This window comes from Erithacus rubecula, assembly GCF_903797595.1.
Source record: "Erithacus rubecula genome assembly, chromosome: 15".
NCBI classification, from domain to species: domain Eukaryota; kingdom Metazoa; phylum Chordata; class Aves; order Passeriformes; family Muscicapidae; genus Erithacus; species Erithacus rubecula.
In genome coordinates, this window is record NC_136667.1 from 17,359,871 (window position 1) to 17,375,306 (window position 15,436).

Sequence of the window (15,436 nt, forward strand, 5' to 3'; positions counted from 1 at the left end):
ATTACTGCTGTCCCTATAAAGCTACCCCAGTCCTACAGGTGCCAAGGGTGGGATGGCTGTAGGAACACACCCCACAACCCCCAGTCTGGTTTCCAGCTGCCTGAGCTCCCCCTTCACCCACCCATGCTCAGAGGCAGAGGAAAAGCAGGTGATGGGAGGATGCAGCAGCCTGGAGCTTGCCAGGCTCCCAAACCCCAACTGCTCCAGCTGAAGCTGTGGCAAAATTTTCAAGCATTTTCCACTGGCTAAGGATTGATCCTGAGTGGAACAGCAAACAGAGCTGAGCTGTGCTCCCCACAGCAGCCACAGACAAGCTGGAGATGAAACTGTCCCTAAAAGCAGCACTGATGAATTTGGGGAGCACAGGGCTTGGGGTGCAGGACCCACGTTTGTTCTGAGGTGTGCCCAGGGGCTGGGAGAGGCAGAGGAGGGAGGGAATGGGGTGATGGAGGAGCTGAAACCCCGGCAGTGCCCCTGGCAGCCCTGGGCTGTCGGGATCACAGGGAGTTTGCAGAGCCAGGGAGAGGCTGGTTTTTGTCTCCTGTGCTAATGAGGCTGATACCAGCAGCTTCTGGTTGAACCAGTCTGACCATCAGGCCGAGCCAAAACTGATTCATTCATCAGAAAATGGGAAAGGAGAGCGACTCGTCACCCTGACTAACGGGAACCCGGCCAACAACCTGCTGCTTCCACAGAGCCCCACATCCTGCCTGCTTGAGTCCTCATCACCTCCCTCTGCATGGCTCACACACCCCTGCAGTCTTCCCCACTAAGACATCATCCTTCCTTAGGCTGGCTCATGACAGAGAAGTGTTCACCCTCCTGCAGACCCCCGTGTTATCTTGTAGAGTTTTTATTGGTCTTTATCTCTTCTAGGCAAAAAAACCTTTAAGTAATCGGATGGTTTTCAACTTGTAACTCTGTTGGTCACTTCTCAATTCACCTCAACCCTATAAAATCCCTTTGATATTCTGTGTATTCAGATTTGCTGTCTGACCCCTTTGTAGAAATAAAGTTGCTGATGGAATCTCTGCACAGCTCTCCTCACTGGCTAAGAGAGAGCTGCAAGTAACTGAAATCACAAAAGAGCTGATGGCCTTGCTTGCATTGGAGCACTCTGGACCTGATTTCTGCCTTGCAGCAGCCAGATCTGCTCCATTTGGATCTCCCCAAACTCAGGGGAAGCTTCAACCTGGTGATAAAGCAGGAAGGACCAGGGGCTGGAATCACCCAGCAATTCCTGGCATTTTGCAACAGCCAAATCCTGATTTGGCAGCAGAGGAAACATTAAAACTCTCTGAAATGTCCCTTCCATGCTGCTCTGCCTCACATCATCTTCCCCACAGCTTTTAGGGTTGTTTTTTATCCTTCTTCATCCGGCAATAAAAATCTAAACAACCTCCTTTGTGGAGTAGAAAAGCTCTGCCTGCTGTAAAAACTGTTTTCTGTGGGTTTTATTTTTGCGTCATTTTTTGTTTATGAGGCCAGTGGAACACAAACTGTGGAGGGTGGGAGGCTGCAGATGGTGGGGCTGGGAACCCTGGGGTTGGAAGGATGCTGTCCCAAGGGAAGGAAACCAGCTCTGAAAAACCAGCCTGGGGTTAATTTTATCTCCAGATGGAGATTAGGGTGGGCCAGCAGGAGTTAACAGCCAGGCACAGGGGTCAGAGCAGGACCTGAAGTGCCTCCTCTCCAGGCTCTTCACGCTTTGGTTGATGAACTGAAGCAGGGCAGAGTTTAACAGCTTTTAAAAAAATCTGCCTTGATTTCTTAGCTTTGGGCAACACATTGGATTTTATGTGAATCTCCCTAAAATGCAGATCCCAAGGGGGTTTCAGCTCTCCCAGTTAAAAGCCTGTGACTCCATCCCTGAACCCCACACCACCAAGTTTTTATTACCTGACCCTGCAGATATCAGGACAAGCAAGGCAAAACTTTAAATCTTGGTGAGAAACCCACTCTGGGTCTTGAAAATCTCCATTTTCAAGGCAGAAAAGCACCAGTCAGGCCAGTTTGGGTGGGGAAATGCCCCAAATCCTGACACTGGGAGGGCTCAGCCTCCCTGAGATTTCCACAGGGAGAGTGGAAAACTGGGAGTCAGAGACAAGCAGAGCTCTGGATATCACTGCCAATGTCTCTCACCTCTCCCACACCACCCCAGCAGGCTGGGAAAGAGTTTCCAAATATAAAATTTTCATTTTCCCATCTGGGTTCCAGGGCAGCAATCGAGCATTTCGCATGTGACGCTGAGAGTGGAAAAACCTGGTGCAAAGGGCTTGGGGATTCATTGCCAGCTGTCCCTCCCAAGGGCATCCAGACCCCCAAAATTAGCCTCATGCCTTCGTGCAGCCATGAGTGTGCACCCCACACCTGCTGAGCAGGACAGGAAAAACCTGCAAGGGATGACATCTCATTCCCAAGGTGCAAGGGAAAAGCTGTCCACAAAGCTGTTGACAACTCCCCTGTCAGTCCTCACCCCTTCCCCTCCCAGGCTGGGTTCTCACCGACTCTGGAGAAGCTTCCCTGACATCAGGACAGTCAGCACAGCTTTTATTTAATGCTGAATTTTCCCCTGGGTAGGGGAGTTGTGGGGAACAGGTAGGAGGAGCCTCACAAAGACCTCAAACCTCCAGCAGTGCTGAGGCTCCGAGTTTATATTGAAAAAAAAAAAAGGTAAGAACCCAACAACACTGATATTCTCTCCTTGGCAACTGCCTATCCTGATACCACTCCCATTATTATGCTCTGCAATTAAGTGGTAAAGCTGCAATTGCCTTGTCTGATGCAGCTGGGCACAGCAGCAAAGCAGGAGCTGGCCTCCAATTCATCACCCTGGGCATTTAAAAGAAAGGATTTTCCTGCTTTGTGGACAGACAGGACCCTGCAGCAGCTTCCTCCGTCCCAGTCTGGGCAGCAGCGTCACCCCTGTGCCCGTGTCCTGCCCCACTGCCACCCCCAGGGTGGGAGCACAAGGAATAAAAGAAGCAGCTCTGAGTCCTCTGTGGCTGTTAAGGCAGAAGCAGATAATGAAGGGACCAAACCCAAACCCTCAAAACCCTTCCCAGATCGCTGCTCAGGCATCCTGGGGAGCAACACGAGGCCAGGGCAGCCAGGAGAGCCTGGGCAGGGCATTGTGAGTCCTCCTCAGTGTGGGATCCAGCTGTGCCAGTGGGACTGGGGCACTGCATTTAGAGGAGGTGACCCCACTTTTCCAACCAAATCCACACCCAGCCACTCTCAGGCCATAAAAAGCCCAATTTGCTATTTCCACTCACATGTTCATCACCTCTGAAGGAGCTCTGATGTGCTGTGCCATCCTCCCAACAGCACCAACCCTGATCCCAGCTGCTTTAAAACATGGTGCCCCCTAAAAACCTCAGCCTTGCTTTTCTCTATTTGACCTCAACACCTCTCCTGACCCCAGGAGATGCCACCAGAATCTCGGGAAAGGAAACTCCAAAATCCTGTGCCTTGGCCAGCGAAGGGCAAAGCTTGGTGGCCCTGCAGCCCCAGGGGAGGGGCACCGTGCCCGTGCCCCCCGGGCAGGGAGCAGCCACAAGAAAGGCCGGGGCGATTTGCATCGTTAGCATTCTTTCCCTTTTAATAACCCAAGGTGTTACCAGCAACACTGTTCCTGATTTTTATCTCCGCTGCGCCTTTTAAGAGCTCCAATTTGTTTTTCTTGGAGATCTCATTTTGTTTCATTAAAGCTGACACCGAAGAGGGAAAAGCAGAGAAGTTCTGGGCCCAGAATGAAAATATCCCGTTTAAAAACCCCGTATTATTTTCTTGGAAACGCTTCTCCGTTGATTTTAATTAAACTCTCCCCGGGCTGGCGAGCTTGGCGTGCTTGGCTCTCAGGCAGGTTTAATCCCAGACAAGCTCCCCACACCCCCAGTTGTCCCCACTCCCACAAATCTTAAGAAACAAACTGGATTTGGCTAAAACACACGGATTAACAGCTGGCCCACCATCAAGAACATCCTGACGCTGCCTTTTCGTCACCGCTCACGGCTGCGACCGCTGTGCCAGCAGCTCCAAAAAGCAGCTTTACTGCCTTATTTCTTTGTTCTCCTTTATTTGATGGTATTTTTATTGCCATTGCAAGGCTGGGGGGTTGTGCCTGCCCGTGCCCCAGGGCTATCAGGGCAGGCAGGGTGGCCACAGCCCCGCTCTGGTGACCACGGTGCTGCCGTAAAATCAATAATTACAACCCTCCCTTTGGTAGAAGGAAGCTCTTTAGGATGATTGCAAACACTCCAAAAGTTGGGAAATCCCAGCAGGGAGCTTGTCTGGGCATCATCTGGTGCATAGCCATTATGTAATTACCACCAATCTTTAATCACAGATGATACTTTTCCATCGGACTCGAATCAGAGGGAGCACGGGAGGCACTGGAGGAGCTGCCAGTCAATGTGATTCCTACCTCCAGGTTTATTCACTGAGCTTCTCCTGCTTTTGTGCAAAAAAACCTCCCCTCTGGCTCCCTAGCAAACACACACATCCCCCCAAGAGGATTTTTCCTCCCTTTTGCACTCAGGATCTGCAGACAGATTAAGGCCAAGACCTTGAAACAAGAGCTTTGTTTTGGTGCTCACATCTGATGTGAGATGACCAAGAAAAGGCTTTTGGGGATGCACTGGGCAGGGGGTGCCCAGCTCAGCTGGTGCCCAGGATGGGGTGGTGGGTGCTCAGGGCAGGATTTTGGCTGCAGGCACTGTGGTGGGGCTGTTTCTGCTCCCTGAGAAGGGCCCCGGTGTTTGCCTGGGGCGAACCCCAACAAGTCAGCCCATGCACGAGTGCCTGAGCTGCTCCAGGAGAGGCAGCTGCTCTGCAGGGAATCATGGAATTTGGGCTGGGAGGGACTGCAAAGATCCAGGTCCAGCCCACCTTCACTAGACCAGCTTGCTCAAAGCCTCATCCAACCCCTCGGTAAAACCATCACGAGCTGCTAAATCCAAACTCAGAGCCAAAAAATCCCAAAGATGCAGAGTAGCAGGGTTTGGTGAGCTCACCTCCTCCAATGTGAGCTTTTGCAAACCAGCTTATCCCAAAACCATGCTGCTGGCAGCACTGACCCGAAAACACCTGTCCCACCTGATCCTGGGGTGCCCCAAGAGCTCCCAATGCAGCCTTGGGGTGCAATGCTCCTCTGCCTGCACCTGCAGGATGTGGGGATGGAGGTTTGGGATATCCCCGAGCTGGAGCTGCCTTGGGGCATGCAAAGGGGTGCTGGGGCTGATCCCATATGAGGCTGGGAGGCTGCTCAGAGCACCCTGGGCAGCTGCTTGCACAGAACAGCATGGCACGGCATGGCACAGCTGCCAAGGATGCCCAGGATGAGTTCCTTGCACAGAACAGCATGGCACAGCATGGCAGAGCTGCCAAGGATGCCCAGAATGAGTTCCTTGCACAGAACAGCATGGCACAGCATGGCACAGCTGCCAAGGATGCCCAGGATGAGTTCCAGCAAAGCAGCTCGCCGTGCTCACAGGGCTGTGACCCAGCAGCTTTCCCTCCGCGTTTCACCCCGCTCCAGCTCTCCAAGGATGCGCTGGGCGCACGGGGCAAGCTCAGGTAATTTTTTTTTAGGGATCTACAACAAAAAAGGCAAGGACAGGGTGGGGGAAAGCCCCGCAAAGCGCGGGTGGAACGCGGCCGTGCCCGGCTGCCCGGGCTGTGCCCGCAGCGCGGCCGGAGCCCCGCGCTGGGCAGGGCGAGCGGGCAGCGCCGCCCCGGAGCTGGCCGGACCTGTTGTGCGAGGTGCCGGGGAGAGGCTGGGATGGCTCCTGCGAGCGTGTTGCTGCAATTCCCAGCACACGTCATGCGCCTTTTGCAACCGCCCCGGGCGACTCGGGGAGAAGCGAGCGCTCCGGTGCCCGGCGGGAGCGGCGGGCACGGCTCCCGGCCATGCCCGGCTGGCACACACCCCTCCACCAGACCTCTGTCCGCAGGGCAAAGGGCAGCATCTCCTTCCCTGGAATAGGGAATCATCAGTCCTTCGAGGAAGAGGAAGGGAAAACCCAACCAATCCCCGCTGCGATGGGTGCAGCAGCATATTTACTCCCAGTAATTCCATCCCAGTATCCTCAGTATTCCCATCCCAGTAACTCCCAGAAGCTCCCAGTATCCCCATCACAGTGTTTTTTCCCATTATTCCCATTTGCACACCTGCTGGACTGCTGTCCAGTTCTCTTGGTGATGCCATGGGATGCAGAGGTTGCAGAGATCCAGGGAAAAGTGACTCCTCAGGGAAAACACCGGCTGCAAGGTGTGGGTGAGTGGTCTCTGACTCAGCTGGGGAATTCTGGCATCCTCCTCCATGCTCTGACCCGCTCACAAGAAACCCCTGAAGGGTGATCATTCCAAAAAAAGTGAATGGGACAGTCTGAGGTATTTGGTGATGTGCCAGAAAATTTCATATGGCACCCAGACAGCAGCCAACAGTGGGTAGAACCCCATTTGGTTGGACTTGGTGATCTTTTCCAACCTGTTCTGTGATTATGGAGCCTCATTTGTTTCCAGCAAGGGGACACAGCTTTGGAAGTGCCCATGGCATCAACCCAAATGTCCCCAATGTCCCCAAGAGGGGACACGTTGTCTCCCTGCTGCTGGCAGTGCCACACTGGCTGAGGTCCCCCATCACCAGGAGTGACAGGGATAAAACAGCAAAATGCTGCTCTGGGCTCATGTAGAAATGGTGCCAAATCCTGCCAGGCACAGTGGTAGTGCCACCATCCCACCAGGGATGTCACCTCCCTGTCACCATGGCAGGAATGGGGCTGGCTTGATGCCACCCAGGGAATTTTCCCCCTGCACACCATGAGATGCAAAAATCAGCCCTGAGAGGTGGAAACCCAGGTAATTCCTCCTTCCCCAAACTGCCCCACAGGGAATTCAGCTCCACACCCACCAGCTCTGATGGTCCCCATGACACCACCAGATTTTTTTTGAAGACTGATACTGGTGGGATGGGGTGATTGATGGTGCTGCCTCTTAAGTGGGATAATCCCTGTGCACAGCTGTGTCTGGAGACTCTGGGTAAGGAGGGAGAGAGGCAGAGGAGCTGCCCCAGGGACACAGGCAGGTGACAACACCCACGTGAGCTATGCACAGCCAGCCCCTGCCAGTGAGGTCAGTGGCAGCTCCCAGTTATGGGGCTTGGCCCAGTCTGGTGGGTTAGGTCTGTTATAACCAGAATGGGTTAGATTTGTTTTTGCTAGGATGGGTTAGGTCTGTTTTAACCAGATGGGTTAGGTCTATTTTAACCAGGATGGGTCAGGTCTGTTTTAACCAGGATAGGTTAGGTCTATTTTAACCAGGATAGGTTAGGTCTGTTTTAACCAGGATAGGTTAGGTCTGTTTAACCAGGATGGATTAGGTCTGTTTTAACCAGGATAGGTTAGGTCTGTTTTAACCAGGATGGGTTAGGTCTATTTTAGCCAGGTAGGTTAGGTCTGTTTAACCAGGATGGGTCAGGTCTGTTTTAACCAGGTGGGTTAGGTCTGTTTAACCAGGATGGGTCAGGTCTATTTTAACCAGGATGGGTTAGATCTATTTTAAGGTGTTGGATGAGAGCCACCCCAGCTGATTGGCAGTTTCCATCTGCTGAGGGCTTTTAATGAAATTAAAGGGTGGCTTGTCAAACTTGTGGATTTCTCCCCAAAACAGGAAATGAAAGGGCTCTTCTGCCTTGCACTGCATCACATCCATTGTCACCTCATGCCACCACATCCATCCCAGCCCTGTGATCTGCAGCACTAAACCCTTCACCCTCCAATCCCTCCTCATCCTCCTCCTGCTCCCAGTCTCAGTGATGGAGCTGCAACTCAGCACCTTCACAACTTAACCTATACTCCAAACCCCACAAAGTAGAGCTGGTTTTGTTCATTTAACTGCAATTAAAAGGACCAAAAACCTCTGCACAATTCCATGTCCCACTTCTTCACAGGCCACAGCGAGGTCACAGGAGCTGCCACCACTCGAGGACAATGGCCACCAGGAAATACAACCTCACATCTTCTTGGCTGGCTGGTGGAGAACACTTAAAAGTAAATTAAAAAGCACTAAAATGGCAAATGTGCTGGCTGAGAGGGCCCCTGCAGTCTTGAAAAACAAGAACCTCCCTTAGAAACAGCACTCTGGCCTCCTAATAACCTTAATCGCTCCCGACAGCCCCAAGAACCAGGTTTAACAACATGACTGGGCTTTGTTTGCTTTCCAGGCTGCTTTATCTGACATGGCACCTTGCAATCAGCTCAGGCAAAGCCCCAGCTCCTCTAAAACTCCCCCCTGTTTCCCTGGAGTCACAAACTCCCAAAGCAGAGGCAGCTGGGCTGGGGCAGAGCCTGGTGCTGGCACATTGGCATCCCACCATGGGAAACCTCCAGAAAATCTGGGAAAGCTCTGTGCTGCACTTTGTACTCCCCAGCTAGCAGGGCAAGGTAATAAAAACATCTTTTTTATCTCTTTTTGCTGGATTTACATCCCCATCTGGGCTATGTAAATACTGTTCGTGTCAGTGCATCCCTCTGTGGGGTTAGAGGAGGGTTGGGAGCCCGGATGGACATGGGATAAGCCCCAGGAATTCCGAGGTCCACAGCACCCTTGGCCAATGAAACTGTGAAATGGGGCCAGCACAGCCCCCTGGTAATCAGTTAAAGCTCCAGATCCTGCAGGTTTGAGTTAGAAAGTGACAACCACGGTGTCGCCTTCAAGAGGTGGGAGCCTCCAAAAGGCCAGCGATGGACAATGACTCCAACATCCCAATTTAGCTGGGATAATTTCCAAAAATTACCTCTGGCAATCAAAAACAACATGGCCAACATGCTGAGGGAGGAGATTCTCCCCCTCCTCTAAAGGGGCTCGAAGACAGTTGGACAGGGACAGGACACAGGGAATGGCTTCTCAATGGCAGAGGGCAGGGTGAAATGGGATATTGGGCAGGAATTGTTCCCTGGGAGGGTGGGGATGTCCTGGCACAGGTGCCCAGAGCAGCTGTGGCTGCCCCTGGATCCCTGGCAGTGCCCAAGGCCAGGCTGGATGGGGATTGGAGCAGCCTGGGATAGGGGAAGGTGTCCCTATGGCAGGGGGTGGCATGGGGTAATTTTCATGGTCCCTCCCAACCTAAAGCACTCTGTGATTTACCCTCATTTTGGGATTTCTCTTCTCAGCTCCTGAAGCTCCAGCCACACTCACACACCCACAGAATCTTCTTCAGCCCAGAGAGGAGCCCAGGGCTTCTCCTCCCCCTCTTTCATATGACTGATAGCACTGAAATCCTTTATTTCCAAAAAAACCCCCAAACCCTTTCTATTTCTTACCAAGCCTTCATTACAATGCTGGAGTAAAACCAGCCTTTTCCACCTGTGTTCACCTGTCCTAAGGATGTGAAATCAGCACAAAGAAATTCCCCAGCAAAAAGGATGGGAATTCAGGAATGAAGGTGACATCAGCCCTGCCTTGGCCTCAGGATCTGCTCAGTCAGGGACTCAGGTCCCTGCACCATCCCAGCTTCCCTCAGCACAGGGAGCTCCAGCTCTGCTCCCTGTCTGGAGCTGGAATAAAGGGGGGAAGCTGTTCCCCAAATTGTTGCACACAGGTCTGAGGATGCTGCTGGACACAGGGATGCACTCAGAGGAGCTGCAGCCAAACCAGACCAGCTCCTCAGGCCATCTCCCTGAATACTTTCAGCTGCATTTCCAGGCACCAAAACATTAAATATTAAGCAAAGAGAGTTAATCTATACCTGGGATATTGACACAAAGCAGAGGAGGGGAGAAGAAAAAGATAAACAGACCTTTTGTTTTAAAAAACAGAGTCTTTGTTCCTCTGCAGGCTGTCCCATCAGGATTTTACCTGGGGTATGGCACCAAGGATGTGTTTGGAGGAACAAGATGTACCAATAAATGTCACTCTCCTGACTCTGCCCAGGTACTGGAGCTTCCTCTGGGACCTTCAGGCTGAAGGCACAGCCCTGGTGAGGGACAAGGCACCTTGTGGTCCCCTCTCCCAAGGTTGGGGCAGCATCCAAGCTGGGCAGGCACTGATGTAAAAGTTAATGCCCAGGGCTGTGCTGCCTCTCAAAAGGAGCTGAGGGGGCTGGGATGGCTCATTTTGGCTCAGGGTAGGACCAGCACCAGGACAGCCATGAATCCACGGATCCCCCAGCAGCAGAACGAGCCTCGTACAACCAGAGGGAAACGTCACCACTCACCTCCCAGCAAACACCCTCGTGCATCACTCAACACCTCTCCAGCTAAGCTACATTTTTTTTTTTTTTTTTAGATTTTTTTCCTGGCCGAGCACTCACACGTATATTATTATTTTTTTACCCCGGACTCAGCATTCCTCCACTCCCCCTGAAAGAAAACAAAGCGGAGAGCACAGAGTGCGGCTCGCCCGGGCTTCCCGCGGGGAGGGGCACGCGGTGGTCGCAGCAGCCCGCCCGCCCCTGCCCGCCGTGCTTGTTGACACAGGCAGCACAGTATATTTCTTTAAAGACAGGAGCCTATGCATTCGATGCATTGCTGCCACGGGGTTTTGTTTTCAAAGCCTGACCCCAGACCTGAACTCCACGGATCCTGCGTTTCTCAAGATCAAACGCAAGAAAACGTGACCAATGCAAACAAGAAATAAACCTTGATAATTATAGCCGGGGCGGCTATTGTTTAGTGCCGACTAGCACCCGCTTTAGCATAAACAGAACCCTATTTTTAAAGGGATGCCGGACCAGCTGACAGCATCACTCCCCATTTTGCCTCCAAACCCCTTCTTTGATACAAACCCACCTCCCTGAGACCTGGAGGAGGTTTAGGAGCGCAGACAAAAGGCTGAGCCATGCTCACAGCCATGCTGGATGGAGCCAGGAGCGGATCCTCATCCTCCCAAGCTGCTGCTGTTGGTGGGGGCTGAGGGGCTCCCTGGGGTCCGGCTGTTGCTTGCAGCTGGCTCAGCTGGGCTCAGACTGACGTCGGAGGACAAACAGACAGCACCGGTCTTTTCAGGAAGGGCCACATCACTTAGCGCTTGGAAAAGAGCTGCGATATTTTCCTGATTATGTTTGCACGCAAACGAGTGCCGCGGGGAAATTATGCAACGCTGAGCGGGGAGGGGTGGGAGCGAGGGAGGAAAGGCTGGAGGGGGGCCCTGGGTGCACCCCACTGCCCCCAGCCCCAGCCAGAGCAGCTGCAGCCCCCGAGGTGCCGCGCTTGGGCTCCGGCACCGCCACCGCAACCTCGGAGCTTGTTAACGGCCTCTTCATTAAGCACCCATTCCAAAATGAATATATTCGTCACCCAGGCAATTTAATTACCCAGCCTGGGTTCACCTCGCACACCCACACGCCTCGCTTTTTCGAGGCCTCTGTGCGGTCATAGCCTTAAATAAATAGGTGGCAGGAGCAAGAGGCAGATGCTGACTCCTACAACCTCTGTCTTGGGCATCGAGCCTTTAAACCACCAGAACTCGCAGCATTTAATTTCTTTTGTTACCGCTTCTACCTTCAGAGCCCTGCCTTAGGCTTTCTAGATACAATCACAGGCAGCAGGAAATACAGAGCTACACTATGAGCTTCCTGGGCATCACACAGCACACACACGCACTCCCAGCCCATCAATCACCCTAATTACAACTGGCCACACGTCCGCAGCTCGCTGTGGCACTCCGTTAGTGGCCGTAATTGCATGGTCGCGACGTCTCCCTGGTAAGAGTATCACGGAGTTAATTTGGGATTGGAGATGCGGTGGATCCCGTAATGAATTTCATCCTGGCGCGCTCCCCGCCGCGCTCGCCGGCCGTGCGCCAGCTGAGGGAGGGAGCGCGGGCAGCGCTGCTCCCCAAAACAAGGCTTTGAGGTCCTGGCACTCGTCTGTCCCCAGCACACTCCTGGCTCCAGAGTCAGGACAGCACCACCAGCAGGTTCCCTCAGCGCCAAGCGCTCGTCTCCACCCGACACATGAGGACAAGGTGGGCCACAGGTGTCCATCCCAGGGATGGAAATGATCTTCCAGGACCTGGGATAAGGCTGGGCCTCCCAACAGCCGTGTCCAGCCGGGACCACCACGCCAGCAGGCTGGTGTCCCTCTGCCAAGCCTACTTCAACAGCAAGGTCTTGGCAGCAAGAAACATCCCTTTTCTCCACGTTAACCCTACCCAGCCTGCATCCTGGCCGGGCCTGTCGCTCCTACCAACACACACAGAAGCTGCAATCCTTGGATCTCGCTTTTCAGGGATGTGGAGCGCGGGTGAAGCCGCGCTGCCCTCGCAGTGACCGCGCAGGCGGCGCTGCCAGCCCTGCCCTGTGCCGGCTGTGCCACTCAATGGACACGGCTCGCACGGAGCGTGAGAGATGCTCTCCTGCAGCCACCCCCGGCCCGCCAGGCAGACGGACAGAAAGCTTGAAAAGCCCATAAAACAGAACAACAATAAAGAAAACTAGAGGGGGTGGCTCACACCCAGCAGCTGATTCACCAGCGCTGCTTTACCCCAAGACACACCGGCAGGACAAGCTACGGGCGTGTTTTTCAGCCGAATTACTTTTAATTGAGTACATCGGAGCTTAGAAACACATGATGCTGTGGGAGATAAATATAGCCACGGCTACGAGGATAGAGGGGGCAGGGAGCAATCGAGGTTCAACACAGCCGAGAAGGAGCTCCCAGCTCCGGGAGGCAGCGCCGGCCGCGCCGCCGCACCTTTCCCCGCTCCGCTCGGGCATCCCCCGCACGCACAGCCCGGGGAAGGGACCGCCGAGCCCGTACCTGTTTTAAACTCTAGCGCCGGGTCCTTCTCCCCCTCGCCCAGGTCGCTCTGCAGCATCATGTAGAGGATCCCGAAGGAGTTGTGGATGCCGAAGATGGAGCCGTTGCACCAGGCGGCGGCGAAGACCACCACCCATCCGAAGCCGCCCTCGGGGGGCTGGAAGGGCGCGGCGGCTCCGCTGTGTCCCTGCTCGGCCGCGGCCCCGGCCCCGGCCCCGGCCCCGGCCCCGGGCTCGCTTTCGCCCGCCGCCGCCGCCGGCACCTTCTCGTCGCGTTGCGCCATCGCGGCCGCACTCCGGCCGCCGCCCGCCGCCCGACTGCCCCGCAGCCGGTCCCACATGCCCGCCGCCCCCCCCGGCCGGCCCCCCCGCCCGCCCCCTCCTGCCGCAGCCTCACTCCCCGCCTCCCCTCCGCCGCCTCCATCCTCCTCCTCCTCCTCCATCGCGCCGCTCGGCCCCCGCGTCCCTACCTGCGGCGGGGGCCGCCCGTCCCCCCGCGCCCCCCTCCCGTCCCCCCGCCGCGCTCAAAGGCGGGCCCGGGCCCGGCCGCGGCCCCGCATCGCCCGCCGAGCCTCCGCGCCGCCCCCGCCGCCGCATCCTGCGGAGGGCCCGGCCCGGGGCGGGTCCCCGCCAGCGCCGCCCCCGCGGGGCCAAACGGGGAGCGGGGGGCGGCAGGGAGTGATGGAGGAGCCGATGCCCCCCCCGGCCCCGCACGCCTCCCCAAAGCAGCGGGATGCGCGGCCCGGGGGGCTCTCGGTGGCCCGGGGGGCTCTCGGTGGCCCCGCCGCTCCACTCCGCAGCGAAGCCCCCGCAGCCGCCCGAGCAGGTGGCAAAGAGCCGGCAAAGAGGGGACGCGTTTCATTCCACGCCGCTCATCCCCGTGATTTTTTTATTTTGTTTGTTTTTTTGGTTTTTTGGGTTTTTTTGGCGTGCCCGGTCCCGAAAAGTTTGGGGAGCGTTTGTGCGACAGCGCCAGCATCACCCCGACATCGGGGCTTTCCCCAGGGTCACCCCACGCTGCCTTCTCCGCTTATCCTCTACCCAAACCCAGTGATTTTGGGAGCTGTTCCCTCGCCTCTGCCTTGTTTTGCAGCAAGCTCTGCCTTTCCTCTTCTTTCAATAAATAATTACAAACCCACCAATATATTAAAGCTTGTCTTTTCACACGCTAAAGGTATTTACACTTTCATATATGCCAAGTCTGAGTTATTATTCTTTCTTTCCCCTAATGGCTGTGTCAGTGTCAGATTCCTATCAGAGTAAAATAATACATCCCAACCTCCCGCTGCTCTTTCTTTACCTCCAGGGATATTAATTACAGGGCAGGGCCGCACCATCTCCCTGCCTCTCCCGCAGCCGGAGAGCAGCAGCCGACCACGGGCTGCGGCTTGGGGAGACTTTTGTCTACGTGCTGCGGCTCGCCGGGTTTGGAGAGCCCCTTTGGGACCCGGCTGCAGCCAGGAAAACCTTTCACTCGGCCTTCCCGCCGGCAAATCCCTGCCAGCTCCATCGCCATCCGCTTCCTCCCGGGCAGAGGATGAGGAGCGGCGGCTCGGAGCAGCCTCGGTGAGACCCGAGCGGGAGGGATGCGCGATGGGGAAGGCGCTCTGCTCCCCTCGCCCTCCCTTCTGGGCCATGGAGGAGCCCGAATCCCCCCGGCCCGAGGGCTGCCCGGCGGGAACGCCGCGCTCGGCTCTGCCTCGCTGCTGGAGGAACTGCATTTTTATTTCCCTTCCTCTCTGGTGGAGTCTCCTCCCCGGATCCCCATCTCCACAGCGCGGCCGGGGGAGGCTCGGGAGGTTTGGAAGCATCTTCCACTGCCCTCTGCCGACGCAACGAGCAGCTAGATTTTAATATCCGCATCACCAGAAAGCCGGCTGAGCTTCCTGGCCTGCTGGTTTTATTCCCTGAAGCCCATGCAAGCTGAGAGAGAAGGGGTTCGGGGTACCCCAAGTGGTGCACAGGGAAGCTGCACCCCAAAATGTTCGTTCTCCACAGCAGCAAAGCAAGGCTGGATTAAAGAGAGATGGGAGAACCCTCTGCCATAGAAAACAATATATAATGGAGACTTCTTCCCCCTGGAGCTGCAGAAGGCTCTCTCAGAGTGGGAAACAGGAGGCTGATATTCCTTGGATCTCAAGCCAGACACAAAATCAGGGAGCAGCATCTCCGCTGGATGTTGGCTGGACAAAGCATTTTTTGGCTCAGGCATCGCTGGGCTGGACTGGACCAGTGAGATTGGGGAATAAAATCACAGGAGGGGCTGGAATAGTGGGGCTTAAAAGTCTGGGCTGGGTGAGATGGTGGAGGTTTCATGGAGGAGGGAGATGCAGTCTGGGGAGCTCTGGGAAACCCAGGCAGGAGCAGCTCTGCCTGCTGTGAGAGCAAGAGCATCCTACCCAGAGGCTCTGCAGTTTCATAAGCACAAGATGAAAGAAACCCCGAGGAAAACCAGACAAAGCTGCTCTTCCCTGGTGCAGCACAGTGCTAAAACACCCTTCTGTGTCTGCCACATGATTTCCCTCAAAGCCCTGAGCCTGCCAGCTCAGTGAGTGATGCAGTGGATGGCAGCAGCACCTCCAGACTCTCCAGATCCACATCTGGCATCCCTGGAGAGCTGACAGGGAGCCCCTCATGTCCCAGCTGATGAACCCCCAGCCACCAGGCAAAGTGTGG

The 15,436-nt window shown here is 55.2% G+C and overlaps 1 protein-coding gene across 1 annotated transcript in view; it reads right to left on the reverse strand.

Annotated features, from left to right (window-relative positions):
• Window positions 1-13,121, reverse strand: part of SLC16A2 (solute carrier family 16 member 2) — a 33,819-nt gene extending 20,698 nt beyond the window's left edge. Inside the window, exon 1 of the mRNA XM_079319063.1 lies at window positions 12,762-13,121. Coding sequence (XP_079175189.1) covers window positions 12,762-13,101 — 340 coding nt within the window. The 5' untranslated portion in view covers window positions 13,102-13,121. The remainder of the gene's footprint in view (window positions 1-12,761) is intronic.
• Between the last annotated feature and the right edge of the window lie 2,315 nt (window positions 13,122-15,436).